This window comes from Oncorhynchus nerka, linkage group LG20 (assembly GCF_034236695.1).
Source record: "Oncorhynchus nerka isolate Pitt River linkage group LG20, Oner_Uvic_2.0, whole genome shotgun sequence".
NCBI classification, from domain to species: domain Eukaryota; kingdom Metazoa; phylum Chordata; class Actinopteri; order Salmoniformes; family Salmonidae; genus Oncorhynchus; species Oncorhynchus nerka.
Genome location: NC_088415.1, coordinates 83,377,403 through 83,400,264, shown reverse-complemented (window position 1 = coordinate 83,400,264; position 22,862 = coordinate 83,377,403). Strand labels below are relative to the sequence as shown.

The window sequence follows — 22,862 nt, the reverse complement described above, 5'->3', positions numbered from 1 at the left end:
TCGATTGGCGTGAGCACATCACTTTCAAGCCCATGTTATGTCTTGGTCTCTTTGCTTTGAGAATCTCTTCCATGGTGTGAAGAGCAACATGCCCAATAGAACTGTCCATGAACATATTAGAGCAGTCCACTGTTCATCCATGACCCAGAGTGCATCTTACTGAAGTCAGCAAGGAGTGACCTGGCTTTGAGGTAAGTGGATAACTAAAACATTTTCTCACATAGAAGGATCAAAACCTCGAAGTATAGTAGAGAGACTAATTTACCTTTAATGAAGGTGAAGCATTGAGCACAAGTTCCCCTTGTTAAACTACAGCATAACTGCAAATAAACTAAGCAACAAAAAAAACGTCCCCTTTTCAGGACCCTGTCTTTCAAAGATAATTTGTAAAAATTCAAATAACTTCAGATCTTCATTGTAAAGGGTTTAAACACTGTTTTCCCATGCTTGTTCAATGTACCTGTGGAACGGTCGTACAGACGGTAGACAATTAAGGTCACGGTTATGCCTCTTTAGTGTCTCAAATGTTCTTTTCTACGGACTCTGGAAAAACACAAGATGCCCAGGGTCCCTTCTCATCTGCGTGAACGTGCCTTAGGCATGCTGCAAGGAGGCATGAGGACTGTAGATGCGGCCAGGTCAATAAATTGCAATGTCCGTTGCTGTGGCACGTCTAAGACAGAGATGCAGTGAGACAGGACGGACAGCTGATCGTCCTCGCAGTGGCAGACCACGTGTAACACCTGCACAGGATTGGTACATCTGAACATCATACCTGCCGGACAGGTACAGGATGGCAACAACAACTGCCGGAGTTACACCAGGAACGCACAATCCCTCCATCAGTGCTCAGACTGTCCGCAAGAGGCTGAGGGCTTGTAGGCCTCCTCACCAGACGTCGCCTACGGGCACAAACCCACCGTCGCTGGACCAGACAGGACTGGCAAAATGCTCTTCACTGACGAGTCGCGGTTTTGGTCGGATTAGCGTTTATCGTCGAAGGAATGAGGCCTGTAGTCTGGAGCGGGATCGATTTGGAGGTGGAGAATCCATCATGGTCTGGGGGGGGTGCGTCAACAACGGACTGAGCTAGTTGTTATTGCAGCCAATCTCAACGCAGTGCGTTACAGGGAAGACATCCTCCTCCCGCATGTGGTAGCCTTCCTGCAGGCTCATCCTGACATGACCCTCCAGCATGACAATGCCACCAGCCATACTGCTCGTTCTGTGCGTGATTTCCTGCAAGTCAGGAATGTCAGTGTTCTGCCATGGCCAGGGAAGAGCCCGGATCTCAATCAAACTGAGCATTTGGATCGGAGTGTGGAGGCTAGGGCCATTCCCCCAGAAATGTCTGGGAACTTGCAGGTGCCTTGGAAGAGTGGGGTAACATCTCACAGCAAGAACTGGCAAATCTGGTGCAGTCCAGGAGGAGATGTACTGCAGTACTTTGTGTGTTGTGGCCACCGGCTGCATTGTTACTTTTGATTTAGACCCCCCTTTGTTCATGGACACATTATTCCATTTCTGTTAGTCACGTGTCTGTGGAACTTGTTCAGTTGTTGAATATTATGTTCATACAAATATTTACACGTTAAGTTTGCTGAAAATAAACAGTTGACAGTGAAATTTTTTTTTGTTGAGTTTACTTCTTGTATCGACTTGACCCTTAAATGGCATATTTTCAAAACAAAAGCAATTGTTGAACTTATGCTTTTATTGCTACACTAGGACCACAACTGTACACCCGGCAGGAGGGATGAGACTAGCTTTAACTGTCAAATGGCAAAGACTTACTGATCAATGTAATACAAGAAAAATGAACACTTCAAATGATAATAAAAAAGCAGTATTAGTCACCCAAACACATTCCATACAAAGTTTAATGTTATTCAATGCATGAGGTGATCAATGTGCTTTTCAGAAAAGCATTTAAATTTACTTTAATACATTGCCAATAAGCTAACAAAATGTAACCTGCTAATTTCCTACAAAAGTAGGTGTATACAGTATAAAACCAGCCTAATATTGCAAGCACCAATTACACTCTCACTTGGACATATATACAGTATATATACACACAAATGAAATACTGTATGTACAGTTTGCAATCTAATTCTTATAGCAATGGAATGTGTGTCCTGTACTTGTCTGTATTCCTGCAAAGAAGTGCCTTGACAAGGGCCCGAAGGCTTAATTAACAAGGGAACAGAGGAAAGAAAATCATAGAAATTCAATTTAAAAAAAGAACCCAGTAGAGCAGAATGTGTTGTTGGGGCAGCAGGTCATCACAGCTGGGGCAGTTTGTCCACGGGGGTGTCAAATTTGAAGTCTGGGGGAAAGAGGTCGGCAGCGCGAGGGTAGATGAGTCTGTACGACTGTCTGATTGTGACGTCCGCCACACCAGCGATGTCTCCAATCTCTGTCGAAGGATTTGAAGAATTGACTACTGGTGTTTTAAGAGTATTCAGAACATTGGTGCTGCACTTGTTCTCAGAACTATCAGAAATACGAGTTCCTGAACCTTTGTCACACTGTTATTCATGCCTGAAATGTACTGAAGCAGGTTGGAAAGCTTACATACTACATATATACACTATACAGTGCAATGAAAAAGTATTTGCCCCCTTAATGATACTGATTGTTAACAGATTTTCACCCAAAACCTATTATAAAAAGGGAACCTGAATTTTCTTTCTTTCTTTAAAGCCAACATCCAATGCCCTTGTGTGAAAGTATTTTCCCCCTTACACTACTTGGTTGTGCCACCTTCAGCTGGAATGACTCCAACCAAACACTTCCTGTAGTTGTTGATCAGTCTTTTTTCACGTCACCGTGGAGGAATATTGGCCCCCTCTTCCATGCAGAACGGCTTTAACTCACTGCATGACCCAGCTGCGCTTCAGCTCACAGACAGATGGCCTGACATTCTCCTGTAGGATTCTGATGCAGAATTCATGGTTCCTTCTATTGAGGCAAGTCGTCCAGGTCCTGAGGCAGCAAACCATCACACTACCATCACCATGCTGACCTTTGGTCTGCGGTTGTTACTGTGGAATGCAGTATTTGGTTTTTGCCAGACATAAAATGGGACCCATCTCATCCAAAGTGACTATAATTTGCCCAAAAAAGCACCTGGATGATCATCCAGACTCCTGGAAGAATGTTCTATGGAAAAATGATTCAAAGGTATAACATGGGTCCCACTGCATTCCACAGTAAGAAACTCCTACCAACGGTCAAGAATGGTGGTGGTAGTCTGATGCTTTGCTGCCTCAGGACCTGGACGACTTGCCCTAATAGAAGGAACCATGTACTGCCCTGTATCAGAGAATTCTACAGGAGAATGTCAGGCCATCGGTCTGAGCTGAAGCGCAGCTGGGTCATGCAACAAGACAATGAACACATTTTTAGTTTTAGAATGGCCTAGCCAAAGTCCTAATCCCAATAGAGTTGTGGTAGGACTTGAAACCCACAAATGTCACAGAGCTTCTTTAACTCTGCATGGAAGAGTGGGCCAACATTCCTCCACAGCGATGAGAGACTGATCTTGTTTATGAATAATTAAATATGTAATTGTGTTTTGTTCACTCAGGTTCCCTTTATCTAATATTAGGTTTTGTTTGAAAATTGATAATTCCATATCAAAAATATGCATAAGTGATTACAATTTTGAAAGGGGGCAAATGCTTTTGTATATAAAGTGCTGTGAAAAAGTATGTGGACACCCCTTCAAACTAGTGGATTTGGCCATTTCAGCCACACCCCTTGCTGACTGGTGTATAAAAAAAAATGTTTTAAATCGAGCACACCGCCATGCAATCTCCATAGACAAACATTGGCAGTAGAAAGGCCTTACTGAAGAGCTCAGTGACTTTCAACGTGGCACCGTCATAAGATGCCACCTTTCCAATAAGTCAGTTCGTCAAATTTCTGCCCCGGGTCAACTGTAAGTGCTGTTATTGTAAGTGGAAAAGTCTAGGAGCAACAATGGCTAAGCCACAAAGTGGTAGGTCACACAAGCTCACAGAACTGGACCGCCGAGTGCGTGTAAAAATCGTCTGTCCTCAGTTGCAACACTCACTACCGAGATCCAAACCGCCTCTGGAAGCCAAGTCGGCACAATAACTGTTCCTCACAATCTTCATGAAATGGGTTTCCATGGCCAAGCAGCCACACACAAGCCTAAGATCAACATGCGTAATACCAAGCGTTTGCTGGAGTGGTGTAAAGCTTGCCGCCATTGGACTCTGGAGCAGTGGAAACGTCTTCCCTGGATTGATGAATCATGCATCACCATCTGGCAGTCAGAGGGACAAATCTGGATTTGGCAGTTACCATGACAACACTACCTTCCCAAATGCATAGTACCAACTATAAAGCTTGGTGGATAAATAATGGTCTGGGGCTGTTTTCCATGGTTCGTGCTAGGCCCCTTAGTTCCAGTGAAGCATATAATGACATTCTAGACGATTCTGTGCTTCCAACTTTGTGGCAACAGTTTGGGGAAGGCCCTTTCCCGTTGCAGCATGACAACGCCCCCATGCACAAAGCGAGGTCCATACAGAAATAATTTGTCAAGATTGGTGTGGAAGAACTTGACTGGCCTGCAGAGCCCTGACCTCGACCCCATCGAACACCTTTGGGATGAATTGGAACTCTGACTGCGAGCCAGGCCTAATCGCCCAACATCAGTGCCCAACCTCACGAATTCACTTGTGGCTGAATGTTAGCAACTACCCACAGCAATGTCTCAACATCTAATGGAAAGCCTTCCCAGAAGAGTTATAACAGCAAAGAGGAGACCAACTGCATATTAATGCCCATGATTTTGGAATGAAATGTTCGACAAGCAGGTGTCCACATACTTCTGGTTGTGTAGTGTAGTTCAGATTCAGCCAATAAAGAACTTTAAGTGATTACCACCTGAAAAAGCCTATCCCCCCCCACCTCACCTTTCTGGGTCTTCTTCTCGGCAGAGGCCTGGGAGGCCATGTAGATGGCGGCGGCAGCCACAGAAATGGGGCTCCTGCCGGGCACCAGGTCCAGCTCCACGGCCTTCCGGGCGATGTAGGTGGCTGCCATCTGCACCTGCTTCGGCAGGCCTAGGTTGGAGCAGAAGCGGGACATGAAGTCTCCGGTGGTGATGAGGTCCACGCTGGTCTCCAGGGCCTTGAGGATCAGCTTGAAGCAGCGGCCGATCTCCTTCTTGGAGATACGGGACACGGCGCAGATCTCTGCAAGGGATAGGTGACATGGGAGTCATTAGTGATACACCATCAGGATCGTTCTAATAAGTCATGCAACGGAGGACATTTTAAAATGTAGGATGAAAATAGCTTTTCTTATTGGACCATTCCAGGTGGCAGCTACCTCCGTTTGTCAATTTTCTTCCCTTTTGTGCCTAACAAACAACTCAGGAATATAAACTCGGCAGAAAAAGAATTGTCCTCTCACTGTCAACTGCATTTATTTTCAGCACACTTAACATGTGTAAATATTTGTAACATAACAAGATTCAACAACTGAGACAAACTGAACAAGTTCCACAGACATGTGACTAACAGAAATTGAATAATGTGTCCCTGAACAAAGGGGGTGGGGGGGGGGTCAAAATCAAAAGATTATGCAGCTGGTGGCCACACCAGATACTAAGTACTGCAGTGCATCACCTCATGGACTGAACCAGATTTGTCAGTTCTTGCTGTGAGATGTTACCCCACTCTTCCACCAAGGAACCTGCAAGTTCCCAGACATTTCTGTGGGGAATGGCCTTAACCCTCACCCTCCGAGCCAACAGGTCCCAGACATGCTCAATGGGATTGAGATCCGGGATCTTCGCTGGCCATTGGCTTGACACTGACATTCTTGTCTTGCAGGAAATCACGCACAGAACGAGCTGGTGGCATTGTCATGCTGGAGGGTCATGTCAGGGTGAGCCTGCGAGAAGGGTACCACATGAGGGAAGAGGATGTCTTCCCTGTAACGCACAGCATTGAGATTGCCTGCAATGACAAGCTCAGTCCGTTGTTGCTGTGACACTGCCCCAGACCATGTCGGACCCTCCACCAAATCGATCCCGCTCCAGAGTACAGGCCTCGGTGTAACGCTGATTCCTTTGATAAACGCAAATCCGACCATGACCCCTGGTGAGACAAAACCGCGACTCGTCAGTGAAGAGCACTTTTTGCCAGTCCTGTCTGGTCCAGCGACAGTGGGTTTGTGCCCATAGGCTACGTTGTTGCCGGTGATGTCTGGTGAGGACCTGCCTTACAACAGACATACAAGCCCTCAGTCCAGCCTCTCTCAGCCTATTGCAGACAGTCTGAGCACTGATGGAGGGATTGTGCGTTCCTGGTGTAACTCGGGCAGTTGTTGTTGCCATCCTGTACCTGTCCCGCAGGTGTGATGTTCGAATGTACCGATCCTGTGCAGGTGTTGTTACACGTGGACTGCCACTGCGAGGACGATCAGCTTTCCATTCTGTCTCCCTGTAGCGCTGTCTGATTCATCTCACAGTACAAACATTGCAATTTATTTCCCTGGCCACATCTGCAGTCCTCATGCCTCCTTGCAGCATGCCTAAGGCACATTCACGCAGATGAGCAGGGGCCATGGGCATCTTTCTTTTGGTGTTTTTCAGAGTCAGTAGAAAGGCCTCTTTAGTGTCTTAAGTTTTCATAACTGTGACCTTAATTGCCTACCGTCTGTAAGCTGGTACTGTCTTAACGACCGTTCCACAGGTGCATGTTCATTAATTGTTTATGGTTCATTGAACAAGCATGGGAAACAGTGTTTAAACCCTTTACAATGAAGAACTGTGATCTTTTTACGAATTATCTTTGAAAGACATGGTTCTAAAAAAGGACGTTTATTTTTTTGTTTATTGTAACCATGTAGTCTTGGTTTTAATTTGTAGCATCCAGCACCACACTCATTCCAAGGTGTTGCATGAAATATTTGTTCATCCTAATATGAGCTCTAAACATTCTCTTCAGGTTTTTTGTTGTTTTGTACTTTTTACTCCTTTGTCTCTCCAATTGGTAGTTGTATTCTTGTCCCATCACTGCAACTCCCATACGCGCTCGGAAGAGTCGAAAGCCATGCGTCCTCCGAAACACAACCCTGCCAGGCCTCACTGCTTCTTGACATACTGCCTGCTTAACCCGGAAGACAGCTGCAACAATGTGTTGGAGGAAACACATTGTTGTGCACACTGATTTCCGGTGACCGAAATCAGTGTGCATGTGCCTGCCGCCACAAGTCGTCGCTAGAGCGCGATGGGACAAGGACATCCCATGAGGCTAAACCCCCTAATCCGGACGACACTGGGCCAATTGTGCGCTTACTCATTGGTCGTGGCCGCGACACAGCCCGGGATCGAACCCGGATCTGTAGTGACACCTCCAGCGCTGCCTTATACCACTGCTCCACTCGGGAGGCCCTAAACATCCTCTTTATAAGAACTCACCTTTAAATGTCCGAGGCACACCCTCTTGTCTGCAGGCGATGTAGAGGCAGGCTGATGCGATGGCGTCATTGGCCCGCCCCTTCAGGCTCTTCTGTTCGTACACTTGCTTAAATAAGTTATTTGTTCGGTCCTGCAGGTCAAATACAACATTTAGGTCAGTGCAAAATATCTTAAAATGCTTTAGACACTTATAATTTGGTTAAAGCTGCAATATGTACCTTTTTGGGCAACCTGACAAATTCACCTAAATGGGAGTTATAGATCTAATTATCATTGAAAGCAAGTATCAGAAGCAGTAGTAGATCTGTTCTTTGTGCGCTAGGTGTATGCTTCCTGTTCAAGTTTTGTTTTTGTGTCTTTTACTTTCGGGTTTGTTCTCTACACTATGCATTGCTTGTTTTGTCTCAAACTGAAATTAGGCGACTTGTTAGAATTTTAGCAACCAGGAAATGTCAGAATGATTTCTGCATATTGCACATTTATTAAGAGAGAACCCTATATTTAAAGTAACCTGCTAAATAACTTGAATTTTGGAAATATATTAATCCTATGTAGGTAGAAATGAGCAGCTAGCTAGCTACTAGGTTCCACAAAGCTAAACAATTGGAAGAGAGTACAGGACTCACTATGATGTTCCTTGGTAGGTTGATCCGGTCAGCCATGGTGGTAATCTCTTTGAAGGCGTTTAGCATGGCGCGGTCTGAACTGCTCATGGTCCGCCGGTTCTGGTACTTGGAGTTGCCAAACTCATCAAAACTTGCCGCGCCTGTTCCCTATGGTGAGAACAGAATGGTTGGAACCAGTAGATGCGATAAATACTTATTATTTAACCTTTGTTTTTCACAGGGAGCCCTGCAGCAGAAAATACAAGCTACATAACAAGGAATGAATGATACAACAAGACGGTGTCATGAGAAATAAAACCATACAGAAAAGCTATTATAATTTTTAAAAATTAAACACATTTGCAATGCCTGATCCCTTTATTAGCATAATCCATTTATTTTCCAGTAAATCTTATGACAATGAAGTCTATTTTATGGAGAACAGAGGAACCTGATAAAGACCATGTCACACAAAAAGGGGTGCAGAGATTTTCTTGTCATCGCATTTCTTTGTCTGGCTCCCTGGGCCACATTTAGATGTGGTCTTTCTCTTGTCATTGCATTTCTTTGTCTGGCTCCCTGGGCCACATTTAGATGTGGTCTTTCTCTTGTCATCGCATTTCTTTGTCTGGCTCCCTGGGCCACATTTAGATGTGGTCCTTCTCATTGCATCATCGCATTTCTTTGTCATTGCATTTCTTTGTCTGCTCCCTGGGCCACATTTAGATGTGGTCCTTCTCTTGTCATTGCATTTCTTTGTCTGGCTCCCTGGGCCACATTTAGATGTGGTCCTTCTCTTGTCATCGCATTTCTTTGTCTGGCTCCCTGGGCCACATTTAGATGTGGGCCTTCTCGTCATCGCATTTCTTTGTCTGGCTCCCTGGGCCACATTTAGATGTGGTCCTTCTCTTGTCATTGCATTTCTTTGTCTGGCTCCCTGGGCCACATTTAGATGTGGTCCTTCTCTTGTCATTGCATTTCTTTGTCTGGCTCCCTGGGCCACATTTAGATGTGGTCCTTCTCTTGTCATCGCATTTCTTTGTCTGGCTCCCTGGGCCACATTTAGATGTGGTCCTTCTCTTGTCATCGCATTTCTTTGTCTGGCTCCCTGGGCCACATTTAGATGTGGTCCTTCTCTTGTCATCGAATTTCTTTGTCTGGCTCCCTGGGCCACATTTAGATGTGGGCCTTCTCTTGTCATCGCATTTCTTTGTCTGGCTCCCTGGGCCACATTTAGATGTGGTCCTTCTCTTGTCAGGCATTAACATCTAGCCACTGACCACAAACATAAAAATAGTTTTAGAGCATCTTTCCCTGTAAGTGGTAACTTGTGTACTTACCTTGCTGATCATGGTGCTCAAGTCTCCCCCGTTGAGGAGGGATTCTGGGCGTCGCCCACTCTGGACGGGTCTTGGGTGGCTTTCTCATTGGTGAAGGTCCTCCACTCTGAACCCACATCAATCACTCTGTCACCTGAGGAACCAGATACATTACCGCATGGGGCCATGTTCCAATATGTTAAAATCTCTTCCTTTCCTTTTGTCATTTACTCTTATTTTGTCTCCTTGAGCAGTGAGCACTGACAGTGACATGAATGGATAAAGGAGGTAAAAGTGATTATCAAGCACCCACTGTATTGATTTTACCATCATAGTATAATGCTTTCACCAAGTGAGTCCTTCCTTTTGTGATAAAAGGAGACGAGGGAAATCGTTATTAAGAAAGTAAGCCGTATTGAGGGTCAGTGGGACCCAGGCCACCATTTTGAACATGTTTATGTAAATGAGAATAGTAACTAGGTCTAATGATACAACCAGGACACAATCAACCAAATGTGTCTCATCTCTCCATTGTTCCGGTCACAGATTTGATTACACCCTGCACTTCCCAGACCAGGCCACAAGATGGCATTCTCACTCAGGAACTAGACACTTTCCTTTGTCCAATATTTTCTCTCGTTTATCGCCACTTCCTGGAAACTAGCAGGGTCAGGGATTAGATTTTTCACCTTAATCCCATAAGCCCTTCCCATAGATAAATCCCACTAATATTGAGTACTAATATGACGTTAATCTGCTTATGGCAAAGCTATGGGATACAATCTAGCTTTAAATCACTGAATCCACCCACTTACCCACTATACCCCCATATGATTAGCTAAGTGTTTCCTTTGGGACTCATTATGGGAGACCTGCTATGTTACGTTCAGATAGAGCCCTGTAATTTAATCTGTTGCTGTAACTAGGGTGGCTTTCCAAGGCTGTTTAAGGAAGGCGTGGACAGATTTGATTGTATTGCATCTTTGCGAGGATGTTGTCATTTCTAGAATTTCATGGTATCATGTTACATATTATTATGCACTCTAGCCATGTGGCAGGTCTGACATGATATCTCATTGCTCCAGTCCCATAATACCAGCACAAACGCTGTCACATCACTCCCTCCCTCTGAACTAAAGGTTAGTATTTTGAGTATGTGTCTATAGAAGTGTCGGTTTATGTTAAGTTCCGCTATTTACCTAATGGAAAGCCTTCTCATCCCTACACAAGGCTTTATGTCAGTCTGTTGACAGGTAATGTGTGTGCGTGTTTTACTATACTGAACCAGAAGTGCTCACAACTATGTTGTGACCAAGGCCAATTCAGAGAAGTGAGGACATTTGGCCGGTCCTAACTTCTAAACAGGCTATTTTAGGCTTAGGGGTTAGGTTGAGTTAGAATTAGGTTTAGGGTTTAAAAGTTCAAGTATAGTAATACAAAGAGTAACACAAAACTGTGCGTGGCCTGTCCTCACCCACTACAAGGCCACACTCGGGGCAGATCATGTCCCCTGCTCTGTAGTCTTCCACCAGCATGGCATCTGGGTGGTTGGGGCACTGCACCTTGGGAAGGGCCAGGACATCTCCGCTGCAAGGAGAGAAGAAATCCCATAGGTCAGCTGACGGTGACCTCGATGCTCTGACCCCGGAATTGGGTGTGACTGTACTTATAACCATAAAGCTGGTTTACTGTCAAGTTTGTGGTATTAGTTCACTTATTCTATACACCAGTTAACTTCAGTTAAAGCCGATTGTTTACTGTGACATTTGAATTGGCAAATTATGATAATGACAAATCTTAAAGGCCTTTGTTCAAATTCTGCTCAAATTGTTTAACATGTCAGTCTTCCCCTGGATCAGGGAATTATTAGGAAAATAGCTAGCTACCTTTAAGATTGTTAAAACAAAAAGGCACTTATGAAAATTACAAGTTACAATGTTTTACATTTTCACAAGCAAATGCATATACACACATACACATGATATATTTATCTATCTATCAACAAGAACTGGACTGGGAAGTACTGCAAACCTAGCTAGTACAGAAGACACCAAAGATTGTGTTAATTTGTACCCAGATTAATTTCCAACGGAAATTATGCTGATGTGGCCAAAAGCGCTTCGAAACTGTCCTGTGGGACCACCGGTTAAATGGGCATCCAGCGGTTTGTAAGTTATCCTCGACACCAATTCGATTCTATAACGTTAATACCAAAACCGATACATACCCCATATAGCCATCTATCCGAAATTCTGGCACAAACTATTCTTCCAATCCCCTGTCTTTCTGTCCTTTGACAAAGGCGTTATGCCTACTGATACTTGGGCACGTCAACATTCGGTTTCTCTTCGTTTAGGCAAGCGAAAACAAGCCATTTATTTTGAGCTAGTTAGTTAACAGCTGACGGTAGAATAAATCGGTGGTAAAATCACCAAATAAACTTGTAGTGTCCTCATAGCTATTATCAATGGCTTAATAACTTGTCATGATTAGATCACTGTCAATGTGTCATGCGTTGACACTGCTACTGTAAAAATATATTAGATAACGTTAGCTAGAGTAATTTGAGTTAGCCAGCTGTGATGGCCTGACAACATCACCCATCCCTTTAAAAACATTACATCGTTCATTGACAATCGCATGTGCGAGGACGACGTCCTACACGAGCAATATGATCAAGTTAACATGATATACGATCGATACAATGTGTCAAACTGATTTGAGAGTTTTCTGATAGGCTAACGTTAGTTAAGGTTAAGAAGTATGGACATTCCGGCGGCTATAATGAAAAACACGGAGAGTCGCGTTAGAAACAAACGTCTCTATGTGTTGATGGCCACCCCCACCCTTTGATCAATAATCGTACCCCACATGAAGACATAATAATCCCAAACACAGTTTAGAAAAGATGGTTTACACACCGGCTCGTCGACGCCATGTTAGTTACTTCTTTATACTTCTGCCAGTGGTGAACAGTTTCGAACAATGGCGTCTTCTACCTCTATATATGGCTTTTTTAGCCCACGTGTTTACATGAAGACGGAACGGCAAAAGGCTCAAACTAGATCTTCAAAAAGCGATTGACATATGAGGACAGAGGACGTGGGCTACTTGTAAAAGAGTAATGTACTTCCAAGTCACAGAACAATGCTTTTGACATGTATTACTTATTATATATTATGTTATCATACGTATCTAATTAAATCAGATGACTTCCTGACCGTGTCACCTTTAGTCACATAATTACATTTAAGTGAATACAATTACGCAAATGATCAAGTGTTAAACCAAAACTTGTGAAAAGGGAGAACAAAATGTGTGGATTTTGTTTTATTTGTGTCACTCAAACTTGTTTTACATGCTTATTGCTGCAATGGATCCTAGCCAACACCCCTGCAAGCAGAGCAGCTGGAACATCACATGGTTGGTAATATTTCCACCTGCCAGCTACTAAAGAAAAATAGCATGTTTGGTTACGTGTAGCCTACATAAGAATACATGTTAAATGGCAAGTGGAAGCATAGTCCTACTTAACCCCATTCAAAAAACTGACTCAACTCTGAGTAGCCAATATAGCAGTCTCACTGTAAGAGCCAGAGCAGACAGGCCTGTTTATGAAACTGTCAGGGATGGCATTGTCTCTGTGTGCCAGTCTGTGCCCTATCCTTGTGCCAATCTCGGACTGTATTGCCTTGATTGCCCCTCGCCCACACACCCACTGTACCACTGACCTCAACAGCTCTGGTTCGACAACCACCAAACAATGAGTCATTTCACTTGGCCAGACATCCTTTGATAGAGAATTTCAAGAGAAATACAATATTTAACAAATCATTTATGACTGAATTACATCGACTGTGGCAAGCACCTAGAGCTGTTTGGATTTCACTGATTACAATTAATAAACAAGCCTTGTTAGCAGCACATATTTTATTAAATTGCACAATGACATTGAACACTAGTAGGTAAATAGAATGCATGTCCATGTACAACAGCAAGTAGAGCTAAATCCCAATATGTCAGATAAGGCCATCATCTATCATGTTTTCAAATGCTAAATAATAATTCATATTATAATTGTACTAAAGTCTCATGATGAATCAACCTACGTAATTTATTTATATCAATAATTTAAAGATGAATTCCCTCTGAATGCTTGAGATTCTCAAAGGAATTTTAATCAGACTAATCCGTTTCAACAAAATCTTCAGCTAGGCCAAAGTCATATTGTAAGTCGCTCTGGATAAGAGCGTCTGCTAAATGACTTAAATGTAAATGTAAATAGCTAGTCACACACTAATGACAATGTCATGATTTGACCTTGTTTTTTCCCCCGAGTTCCCAGTTGTCTTGAAAGCACCATATTCTGCCAGCACTGTGTGGTGTGAGTCTCTGAGTCCCAGCTGAGGGAGCTGTATTTGATCCACAGGGGTTATTATCTCATCTGCACTGATAAACACAAACAACACTCTCAATGAGTCACACAGAACACCATAAACACAATGTGTAGCCTACAGGGTAGGCAGTATGTCTTCCTACATTAGCCTATATATCACCTGTCTGTTCCTCACCCGAGCCCCCTAAGGCGAAAAACATGAACATGCATAGACATACAGTATCAGTGACTGTGAATATAAGGCTGTAGCTGTAGTCAGTTGGTGTTATTATTACTCATATTACAATCTGGTATACTGGGATTGGGGACACGTGATGCTTACTAGTCATTAATTGTCATGGAAACAGGTGTGTCTGTCTGGGATTGGATTTGCATTTACTGTTCAGACCTTCTTCAATACAATGACCTGGTTGCTAAGTACATGTGGGGGTTACCTCTGTATGTCTGCTTCAGCCCCCGTAGACAGGCCCTAATTACACAACGGATCCACCTATTCCCCATTGCTGTGACCACGACCACAACCCTGTACACCGCTCTTGCCCTCACACCCAACCATATGACCCATTGTCAGATTTCTCTTCTGTGTGTCTGCCGCCATCTACAGGTCTGTAATCAGATCTCTGCTGTTACACAATCACAATCCGTATCAGGTCACCATATTCTCCCTTTAGGAAGTGTATAATATGTATATGTTATAACAGTGTACTGTGTAATAAACAATCATTTCATTGATTATAATGAATCGTTTTTAAAGAATCACTGACTAAAGTTGTTTGGCCTCATGAACCTGGCCTGGCTGTTATTTTTATTCAGTTCTCTGGTTACATTGAGCAGAGTGTGGCCAACTATTTTTATATTATCTAGCCTGGACCAGTTGGAACCTGTACCAAACTCAAGAGACACTTCCTCAAGAGTGTACTGTGTGCAACCAAATCCAGACATCTGAGGTAGCGACTTTCACCAAGGGCTCTACATATATTCCTATGTCTTCATTTTCACAATTAGGCTATATAGCGTAACTACAGACAAACAGGAAGAGAGATTGCGAGAATGTACATTACATTGTGTAGCCTACAATCTACAGGTGCAGCAGATATGATGTGCCGGATACAATGTATTAATTTATAGCCTTAATATTAGGAGTTACTTATTATATAGTTACTGAATAGATGGTTACAGTTGAAAGCTTCCGAATGAGTTATATTAATATGTAACAGAATGCGCACATTCGATCAAGTCGTAGTACAGTATGCGGAAGACACATTCGATCAAGTCGTAGTACAGTATGCGGTCGGTGGTGCCCCAGTTATCATCATTATTTCCAATTTGGTGGCATCTGAGTGAGACCTAGCTGGAAAGAACTGTGAAGCTGTTTGAGATAGATAAGAATGATGTGTCTTTAGTACGTTGATCTGTGGCGTCCACCAATAAGAAACTCCGGTAATAGCGGAGTCATGTTCAAATTGGACCACCCTTTTCTTCAAATTACATGCGTACAGTGGTCGACGTTATGCGCATATTCTCCACGACGCTCAGGTATGCAGAACCGCTGCTATTGAGGATGGTGCCGACATTCGCATTGTCACGAACAAATGTTCTTGGTCACAAGCTTTGTTCCATAGTTTAATGGATTGAGCTGAATCGTCAGAAGGAATTGTCTGGACCGCAAAAGTGGAAATGGAGTACAGAACATCTAATTAGATAAGGTCACCAAGATAGTAAGTATGCTCGTTTTCCTCGGATTTACCACGCTTTAAAAACTGTACAATCATAATTTACATTTATTTGATGTTGATTTTCATAATGTGCGGTAATCCCAGGGCAGTTTATTTAACGCAAGTAGCCAGATAATACATTGTTACTGCACTGTAAATGTTCAACTCCGGGCACATGTTGTAGTTGAGTTACAGACAATAAAAAAAAGTTACAGTTACAGCAAGTCACCTGACCTCAGAGTCAGACAACAACAGAAGAGTAATACGCAAGAAATAACATGTATCTAATATTTACTATAAGTTAAATGACTGTAAATGTGTTTAATCTGTAGCCAAGGTTTATTCCACAACTGGTCTCTTTGTTAGAACGAGTGTTGTCTACAAGCTGCATCTGCAGATTCTCGTCCCACTTCGATTTGGCCTATATGCAAAACGTCATTGATGATGGCTTGTTGGGATGTTATCTTAAAGCGTGTTTTAATAATATCATACCTATAAATATAGCCAATAGGCTATAGCTTATAATATCAAAAGTATATTACTGTAATTATTTACTTCAACTATGAACGGAAATTATTGATGAAAGCAAATATCATCTAAAGTTTTATTGGTGATAAATCAAGTTTCCATATCTGTGGCAAGGAAAAAGAGTATGGAATAAAATCACTCTTAAGGCCAGGCACCACACCCTAATAGGTATTTTTTTCTCTTAATCATATCACAATCAACTTTTAAATATAATGCCTTTTTATATTAAAATGTTTCTGAAATATTGTATACGTTATGCAAATGAGACCTTATGCAAATGAGGTGGTCTCATTTACATATTTTCATAGAATGCAAATACTTTTTTCTGGACTCTGGATGAAGTCAGCCTAAATATATATTTTTTCATTTTGTTAAGACACTCCAGGACCAAACTTTCTTTGACCATATTATGAATAAATACTTAAAAAATACATCTTTATCAGTTAAATAAAGACATGTACATAAAATGAATTTTTAGCAAATTTAACCAAGAAAATTTGATCAATACTGAACAAAAAAATAAACGCAACATGCAACAATTTAAAAGATTTTACTGAGTTACAGTTTATAGATGGAAATCAGTCAATTGAAATAAATAAATTCTGCCCTAATTGATGGATTTCACATGACTGGAAGGGGAATACTTGAGACATCTGTGGCATTGTGTGGTGTGACAAAACTGCACATTTTAGAGTGGCCTTTTATTGTCCCCAGCACAATGATCATGCTGTTTAATCAGATTCTTGATATGCCACACCTGTCAGGTGGATGGATTATCGTTGGCAAAGTAGAAATGGTCATTAACAGGGATGTCATCACATTTCTGCACAACATTTGAGAGAAATACGCTTTTTGTGCATATGGAACATTTCTGGAATCTTTTATTTCAGCTCATGAAACATGGGACCCACACTTTACATGTTGAATTTATATTTTATTTCAGTATAGAATACAATTTTGACAACATATCAACAATTCCCTCTGAGTATGTCTGGAGAATATATCTAAGGATAACTGCACAAACTTTGGGGAATGTAGATTCTTCTGAAGCTGAGAAAAATGAGTTGGCTGGTGGGAAGAGTCTTACTTTTGGGAAACACCTATTTTTATTTATTTGACCTTTACTTAACTAGGCAAGTCAGTTAAGAACAAATTCTTATTTTCAATGACGACCTAGGAACAGTGGGTTAACTGCCTGTTCAGGGGCAGAACGACAGATGTCAGCTCGGGGGTTTAAACTTGCACCCTTCCGGTTACTAGTCCAACGCTCTAACCACTAGGCTACTCTGCCGCCCCTCTATATTGACCCAATCACCATCTCTTCAAAGTAAGTTACTACATACAGTCCAGTTTGTAACATTCACTATGAAATGGGCTTTACAATTATGTGTGATTCAATGTAGTGAGCTTTGAAATGATGGATGTCCATTTAAAAGTGGTTAAAAATTCATAAAATGTTGATGATGGTAGTATGATAAAGTAAAGAAAATATTCATTTATATCACGTTTCTTTACATTTCAGCCTGTGGGGCCTGGCCTTAATAGTGTAGTAACAGTAATAATCATATTATTAACAGTAGTGTTCATTATGTACCTAGTTTGGGCAATGTGACACAAGTGTATTTTCATTGTTGTTTTAAATAACTTTCAAACATTTCAAACTATTTTTTATTGCCCTGGAGGAAAAGGAACAGAGAGGAGAACAGAGTTAGTTAGTTACAACACTGGCAAATAGAGGAAGTGAGCCCACATGTTGAAACTGGGCACACTTACCATTCATTGCTTCACAAAATGGCACACCAACATGCTAAACTTCTCAAATCAAATTTTAGTTGTCACATGCTTCTTAAACAACAGGTGTAGACTAACAGTCAGATGCTTACTTCTGGGTCCTTTTTCAACAAGGCAATTAAAGATTTCTATGTATATAAATAGTGACACGAAGAATAAATACACAGTGAATAATTAACAATAACGAGTAAAAATAACAAGCCTGAAGATGGACAATATTGTGCCTCAATCACTCACAATAGGTTGAGACTAACATCAAAGGAACCTTTGCCATTCCAGTATCCACATGTCTTAACTAGTCTTGATGTGAGGGAAAACCAATTAACCCCCGGGGGGGGAATTCTTTGCACTAGATCAGACATAGACTTTTGGCTTTGTCATCAGATGTTTTCAAAATCTAAAGAGAGGTGCAATATCAAACAAATATAATAAGCCTACATTACTAATGCTGCATTGTCTTTCATGAGACACTTTGACATGGAGAGCCATTCAAATTAGTTATCAAAATAAATGGATCAATCTTTATTACCTTTTTAACCATACCAAGTACAAACATCTACCAACAAAAATATATTTACTGAACAAAAAAACATTTAAAAAGTGTCTTTTTAAAATCATTTGATTTGAAAATCATTTGAAATAAGTGCTCTCATTATTAGCTAAATTCCCTGTCTCCTTCCATTGCAGGAATGTTTACCATCACAGAGTTAGCGTCGCTGAACGACATCCAGCCGACCTACCGCATCCTAAAACCATGGTGGGACGTCTTCATGGACTACCTGGGGGTGGTCATGCTCATGTTGTCCATCTTCGCCATGACGATGCAGATCACAAAGGACCAGGTGGCGTGCCTTCCATGCCTGGAGGAAGCGGTGGCAGGGCCAAACTCTTGGACATACCAAAGTCCACAAGAAACTGCCTCATCAGCAGTTGGCATAACGACAGTGCTTGCTACACCAATGGCCACTAAAGATCTACCAGACAGTGCAGTACACGAGGTCCACAACACCCAGCCCATCGTTGTGAAGCGAGAGAGCAAAATGCAGCAACCCAGGCCCACAGGGATCCAAACCAACTTAGATTATCAGCAGTATGTCTTTGTCAACCAAATGTGTTACCATATTGCCTTGCCCTGGTACTCAAAGTACTTCCCGTACCTCTCCCTCATCCACACCCTTGTGCTTATGGTCAGTAGTAACTTCTGGTTCAAATACCCCAAGACAAGCTCAAAGATTGAACACTTTGTGTCCATTCTCGGACGGTGCTTTGAGTCTCCATGGACTACAAAGGCTTTGTCCGAGACAGCCTGTGAGGATTCTGAGGAGAACAAGCAGAGACTGACTGGCACCACTTCAGCACAGAGAGAGTTATCACAGGAAACTAAAGATGAAAATGCTGCAAACTCATCTACCCCTATGCTTGGGAATACAGGAGTCAAGTTCTCAGCAGATAAGCCTGTTGCTGAAGCCCCAAGTATGACTATCCTGGACAAGAAAGATGGGGAGCAGGCCAAGGCTCTATTTGAGAAGGTGCGGAAATTCCGCGCCCATGTGGAGGACAGCGATTTCATCTACAAGCTCTATGTAGCTCAGACTGTGGTCAAAACGGTCAAGTTTATTTTGATTCTGTCCTATACGTCAACATTTATTGCTGCCATCGAGTTTCATCACATATGTGAACCCAAAATCAAACACTTAACCGGATATGAGCAGTTCTTTTGTACCCACAACATGGCTTTCATGTTGAGAAAGCTCCTCCTCAGCTACATGGCCCTCATATTGATCTATGGGATGGTCTGCTTGTATTCCCTCCACTGGCTTTTCAGGCGCCCCCTTAAAGAGTACTCATTTGAGAAAGTCAGAGAGGAGAGTAGCTTCAGTGACATTCCTGATGTGAAGAACGACTTTGCGTTCCTTCTGCACATGGTCGATCAGTACGACCAGCTGTATTCCAAACGGTTTGGTGTCTTCCTCTCGGAGGTCAGCGAGAACAAGCTGAGGGAGATCAGTCTAAACCACGAGTGGACATTTGAGAAGCTCAGACAGCTTGTGACCCGAAATCCCCAAGACCAGCAGGAGCTCCACCTCTTCATGCTTTCTGGTCTCCCCAATGCAGTGTTTGACCTCACCGACCTGGAAATACTTAAACTAGAGCTAATTCCTGAGGTCAGGTTTTCAGCAAAGGTTTCCCAAATGACCAGTCTGCAGGAGCTGCACCTCTGCCACTGCCCTGCCAAAGTTGAGCAGACTGCCTTTGTCTTTCTCCGTGACCACCTCCGCTGCCTTCATGTCAAGTTCACAGACGTCGCTGAGATCCCAGCATGGGTTTATTTGTTGAGGAGTTTGAGGGAGCTAAACTTAGTAGGGAATTTAAGCTCAGAAAACAACAAAATGATAGGACTAGAGTGCATGCGTGATTTGAAACATCTTAAGACATTATATCTGAAGAGCAATCTCACCAAGATCCCCTCCAACCTCACTGAGCTGTCCCCACACCTGATCAAACTGGTGGTGCATAACGATGGTACTAAACTACTTGTACTGAACAGCCTCAAGAAGATGACAAACCTCGCCGATCTGGAGCTGCACAACTGTGAGCTGGAGAGGATCCCCCATGCTATTTTCAGCTTAACCAACCTTCAAGAGCTGGACCTCAAATCCAACAACATTCGCACCATCGAAGAGGTCATCAGCTTTCAGCACCTCAAGAGGTTGACCTGCCTCAAATTGTGGCACAACAAAATCATCACCATTCCAGCCTCAATAGGCCAGGTCAAGTCTTTGGAGTCACTTCACCTTTCACACAACAAACTGGAGACGCTCCCGCCGGCGCTGTTCCACCTCCCCAAGCTGAGGCACTTGGATGTCAGTCACAACTCCATCACAGTGATCCCGCCGGACTTGGGTCTCCTGCAGAACCTCCAGCACTTCGCAATCAATGCAAACAAGGTGGAGGTGCTGCCCAAGCAGCTGTTCAGGTGCACCAAGCTAAAGTTCCTGTGTCTGAGCAATAATGTCCTCACCAACCTGCCTGAGACTGTGGGTCAGTTGGTGCATCTTGCTCAGCTGGAGCTGAGGGGGAACTGTCTGGACCGCCTTCCCTCACTGCTGGGGAACTGTCGCCTTCTACGTAAAAACAGCCTCATTGTAGAGGACCACCTTTTTGACACTTTGCCTGTAGAGGTAAAGGAGAGCATTAGTAGGGAGACCAATGTGTCCTTTGCGAGTGGCTTATAGTTGATCATTTCTGATACCTTAAACCCTTATGGTACATTGATTAACTGAAATGTATATTACTCACTGAAGCAATACGCTATGAAAGTAACACGTTATTTACCAGGAACTAGCCTTGTAGTTTTTTATAACTTTTGTAGGCTTTTTGAATCCTCTTCAATGGGCAAAAACGTAGCGCAATGGTCTTGAAGCCAAATACTTCGTAAAGGCACATGGCAGAAGTAAATTCAAAAACACAAATATAATTTTATATACAGGTATATCTTAAACGATCACGTTTTCAGGAATTTGATGATGTAACTTCAAGCACATTCAAAAGATTAGGGGAAATGACCCGGAAGTAAAACAGGCGGTTGCTTTCACAGGATATTGAACCACGTTTTATTGATTATCAATGCCCTATATGGGTAGTTCCTATACATTTCTTTGCTTAATAAAGTGAGAGCGAATGCTTCTCCTCAACAAAGACTGTATAGCTCTATAAATAATGTAATATCATTTCAAAGTATAATTTCATTAAGTATTTAAGAATGTTCAAGATAAAAAAAGCTTTTAGGTACTTCATAGGGTATTATGACATAATATTGTTAGCAGTAATAGATTTTTAGACTTAATAACAAATATTGTATTAGCTACTCAGGTATAATGTTAACCCTGGGACCATCATTTTGCCTTAACTGCTGCTATTTCTCAGTGAGGGCGTTCATAAGAAAAGACTAAACAGCTCTCAAGTTTGTCGATACACTACCTGTCATTATTCACAACACCATTCAGTAAAATAACAAATGCTATTTTCAGTAGTAATTCACTTTTGGGGATTACGATTGAAATTGGAAGTACTTTGCCCAACCAATATTTGCTTTGCTTTTTGTTATATTGTTGAATGTTTACTATTGTTTTACACTTCTCTATCACAGACCATGCTAAGCATTTGCGTGTGTTTGAAAATAAATGAGGGTTGACAAAAGGGAGGCGATGTTTTACACCAAAACAAGTTTTTAAATTAAGCAACAATAGCATCAATTAAGTGTACACATGGGACAAGATTGTTATATTGCCTTTTTCCAATGTATTTCTGTACTGTTCATGAACTGTTCGCATTTACAAGCATACCATTTCTGGCACAATAAAACTAGATCTTAGATACACTTTTCTTATTGTTTTTATTCTCTCTGTTTCCATGCCTTTCTCAATGGTCATTGGTCATTACCGTACATTGCTGCATTTATATCTGTATTTATATCTGTATAAAGAATAACATAATTGGTAAGCTGCTGTACAAAAGTATTTATTTGTTGAGGGTTTGTTATATGTAAAATGTATGCTAGCATGATTAAGTTGCTTTGGATAAAAGCGTCTGCTCATTTTTTATTTATTCCACCATTATTTAACCAGGTTGGCCAGTTGAGAACAAGTTCTCATTTACAACTGTGACCTATATTATATTGTTCTAACCTGTGCATTACATTAACTGAGGGGAATGATCAAGCAAGGTACAACTTACACTACATCTTTAGGGAGGATGTCATGCCACAACAATAGGGCAATTGAAGACAACTTTTGAAATACAATCTGGAAGTCAATGCCTGTAACTGACACACAGACAGATGAGATACATTTGTCACAGACATTTCAGGCTTTGCAGAGAACATTATCTTGCCAGTACTTTAGTAATTCTATAACATATAGTCAAGTTGAGATATGTGTGTGACTTTCTGTATTTCTCTTCAAAGATGATGGTATAAATTCCAGCACTTGGGGCATGTTGGCACTTGCTTTCTGCTCCTAGTTACACATTACAAGAAAG

At 42.1% G+C, this 22,862-nt stretch overlaps 2 protein-coding genes across 2 annotated transcripts; one reads left to right on the top strand and one right to left on the bottom strand.

Moving 5' to 3' along the window:
* Window positions 1-1,862: 1,862 nt before the first annotated feature.
* Window positions 1,863-12,423, bottom strand: LOC115103285 (transcription initiation factor IIB-like). Its single transcript, XM_029624131.2, is given in 8 exon segments — window positions 1,863-2,419; window positions 4,953-5,234; window positions 7,469-7,598; window positions 8,095-8,241; window positions 9,414-9,451; window positions 9,454-9,546; window positions 10,867-10,979; window positions 12,314-12,423. Coding segments are annotated over 8 exon segments (954 nt in total). The 5' UTR covers window positions 12,331-12,423; the 3' UTR covers window positions 1,863-2,285.
* A 2,673-nt stretch (window positions 12,424-15,096) lies between these two features.
* Window positions 15,097-22,203, top strand: LOC115103284 (volume-regulated anion channel subunit LRRC8D-like). The gene is made up of 2 exons (XM_029624130.2): window positions 15,097-15,506; window positions 18,510-22,203. The coding sequence occupies exon 2, from the start codon at window positions 18,512-18,514 to the stop codon at window positions 21,056-21,058; it is 2,547 nt and encodes an 848-aa protein (XP_029479990.2). The 5' UTR covers window positions 15,097-15,506; window positions 18,510-18,511; the 3' UTR covers window positions 21,059-22,203.
* The last annotated feature ends 659 nt before the right edge of the window (window positions 22,204-22,862 follow it).

Excerpts from the sequence above, each read along its gene's own strand:
- LOC115103284 (XM_029624130.2), top strand. The coding sequence starts at position 18,512 with ATGTTTACCATCACAGAGTTAGCGTCGCTGAACGACATCCAGCCGACC.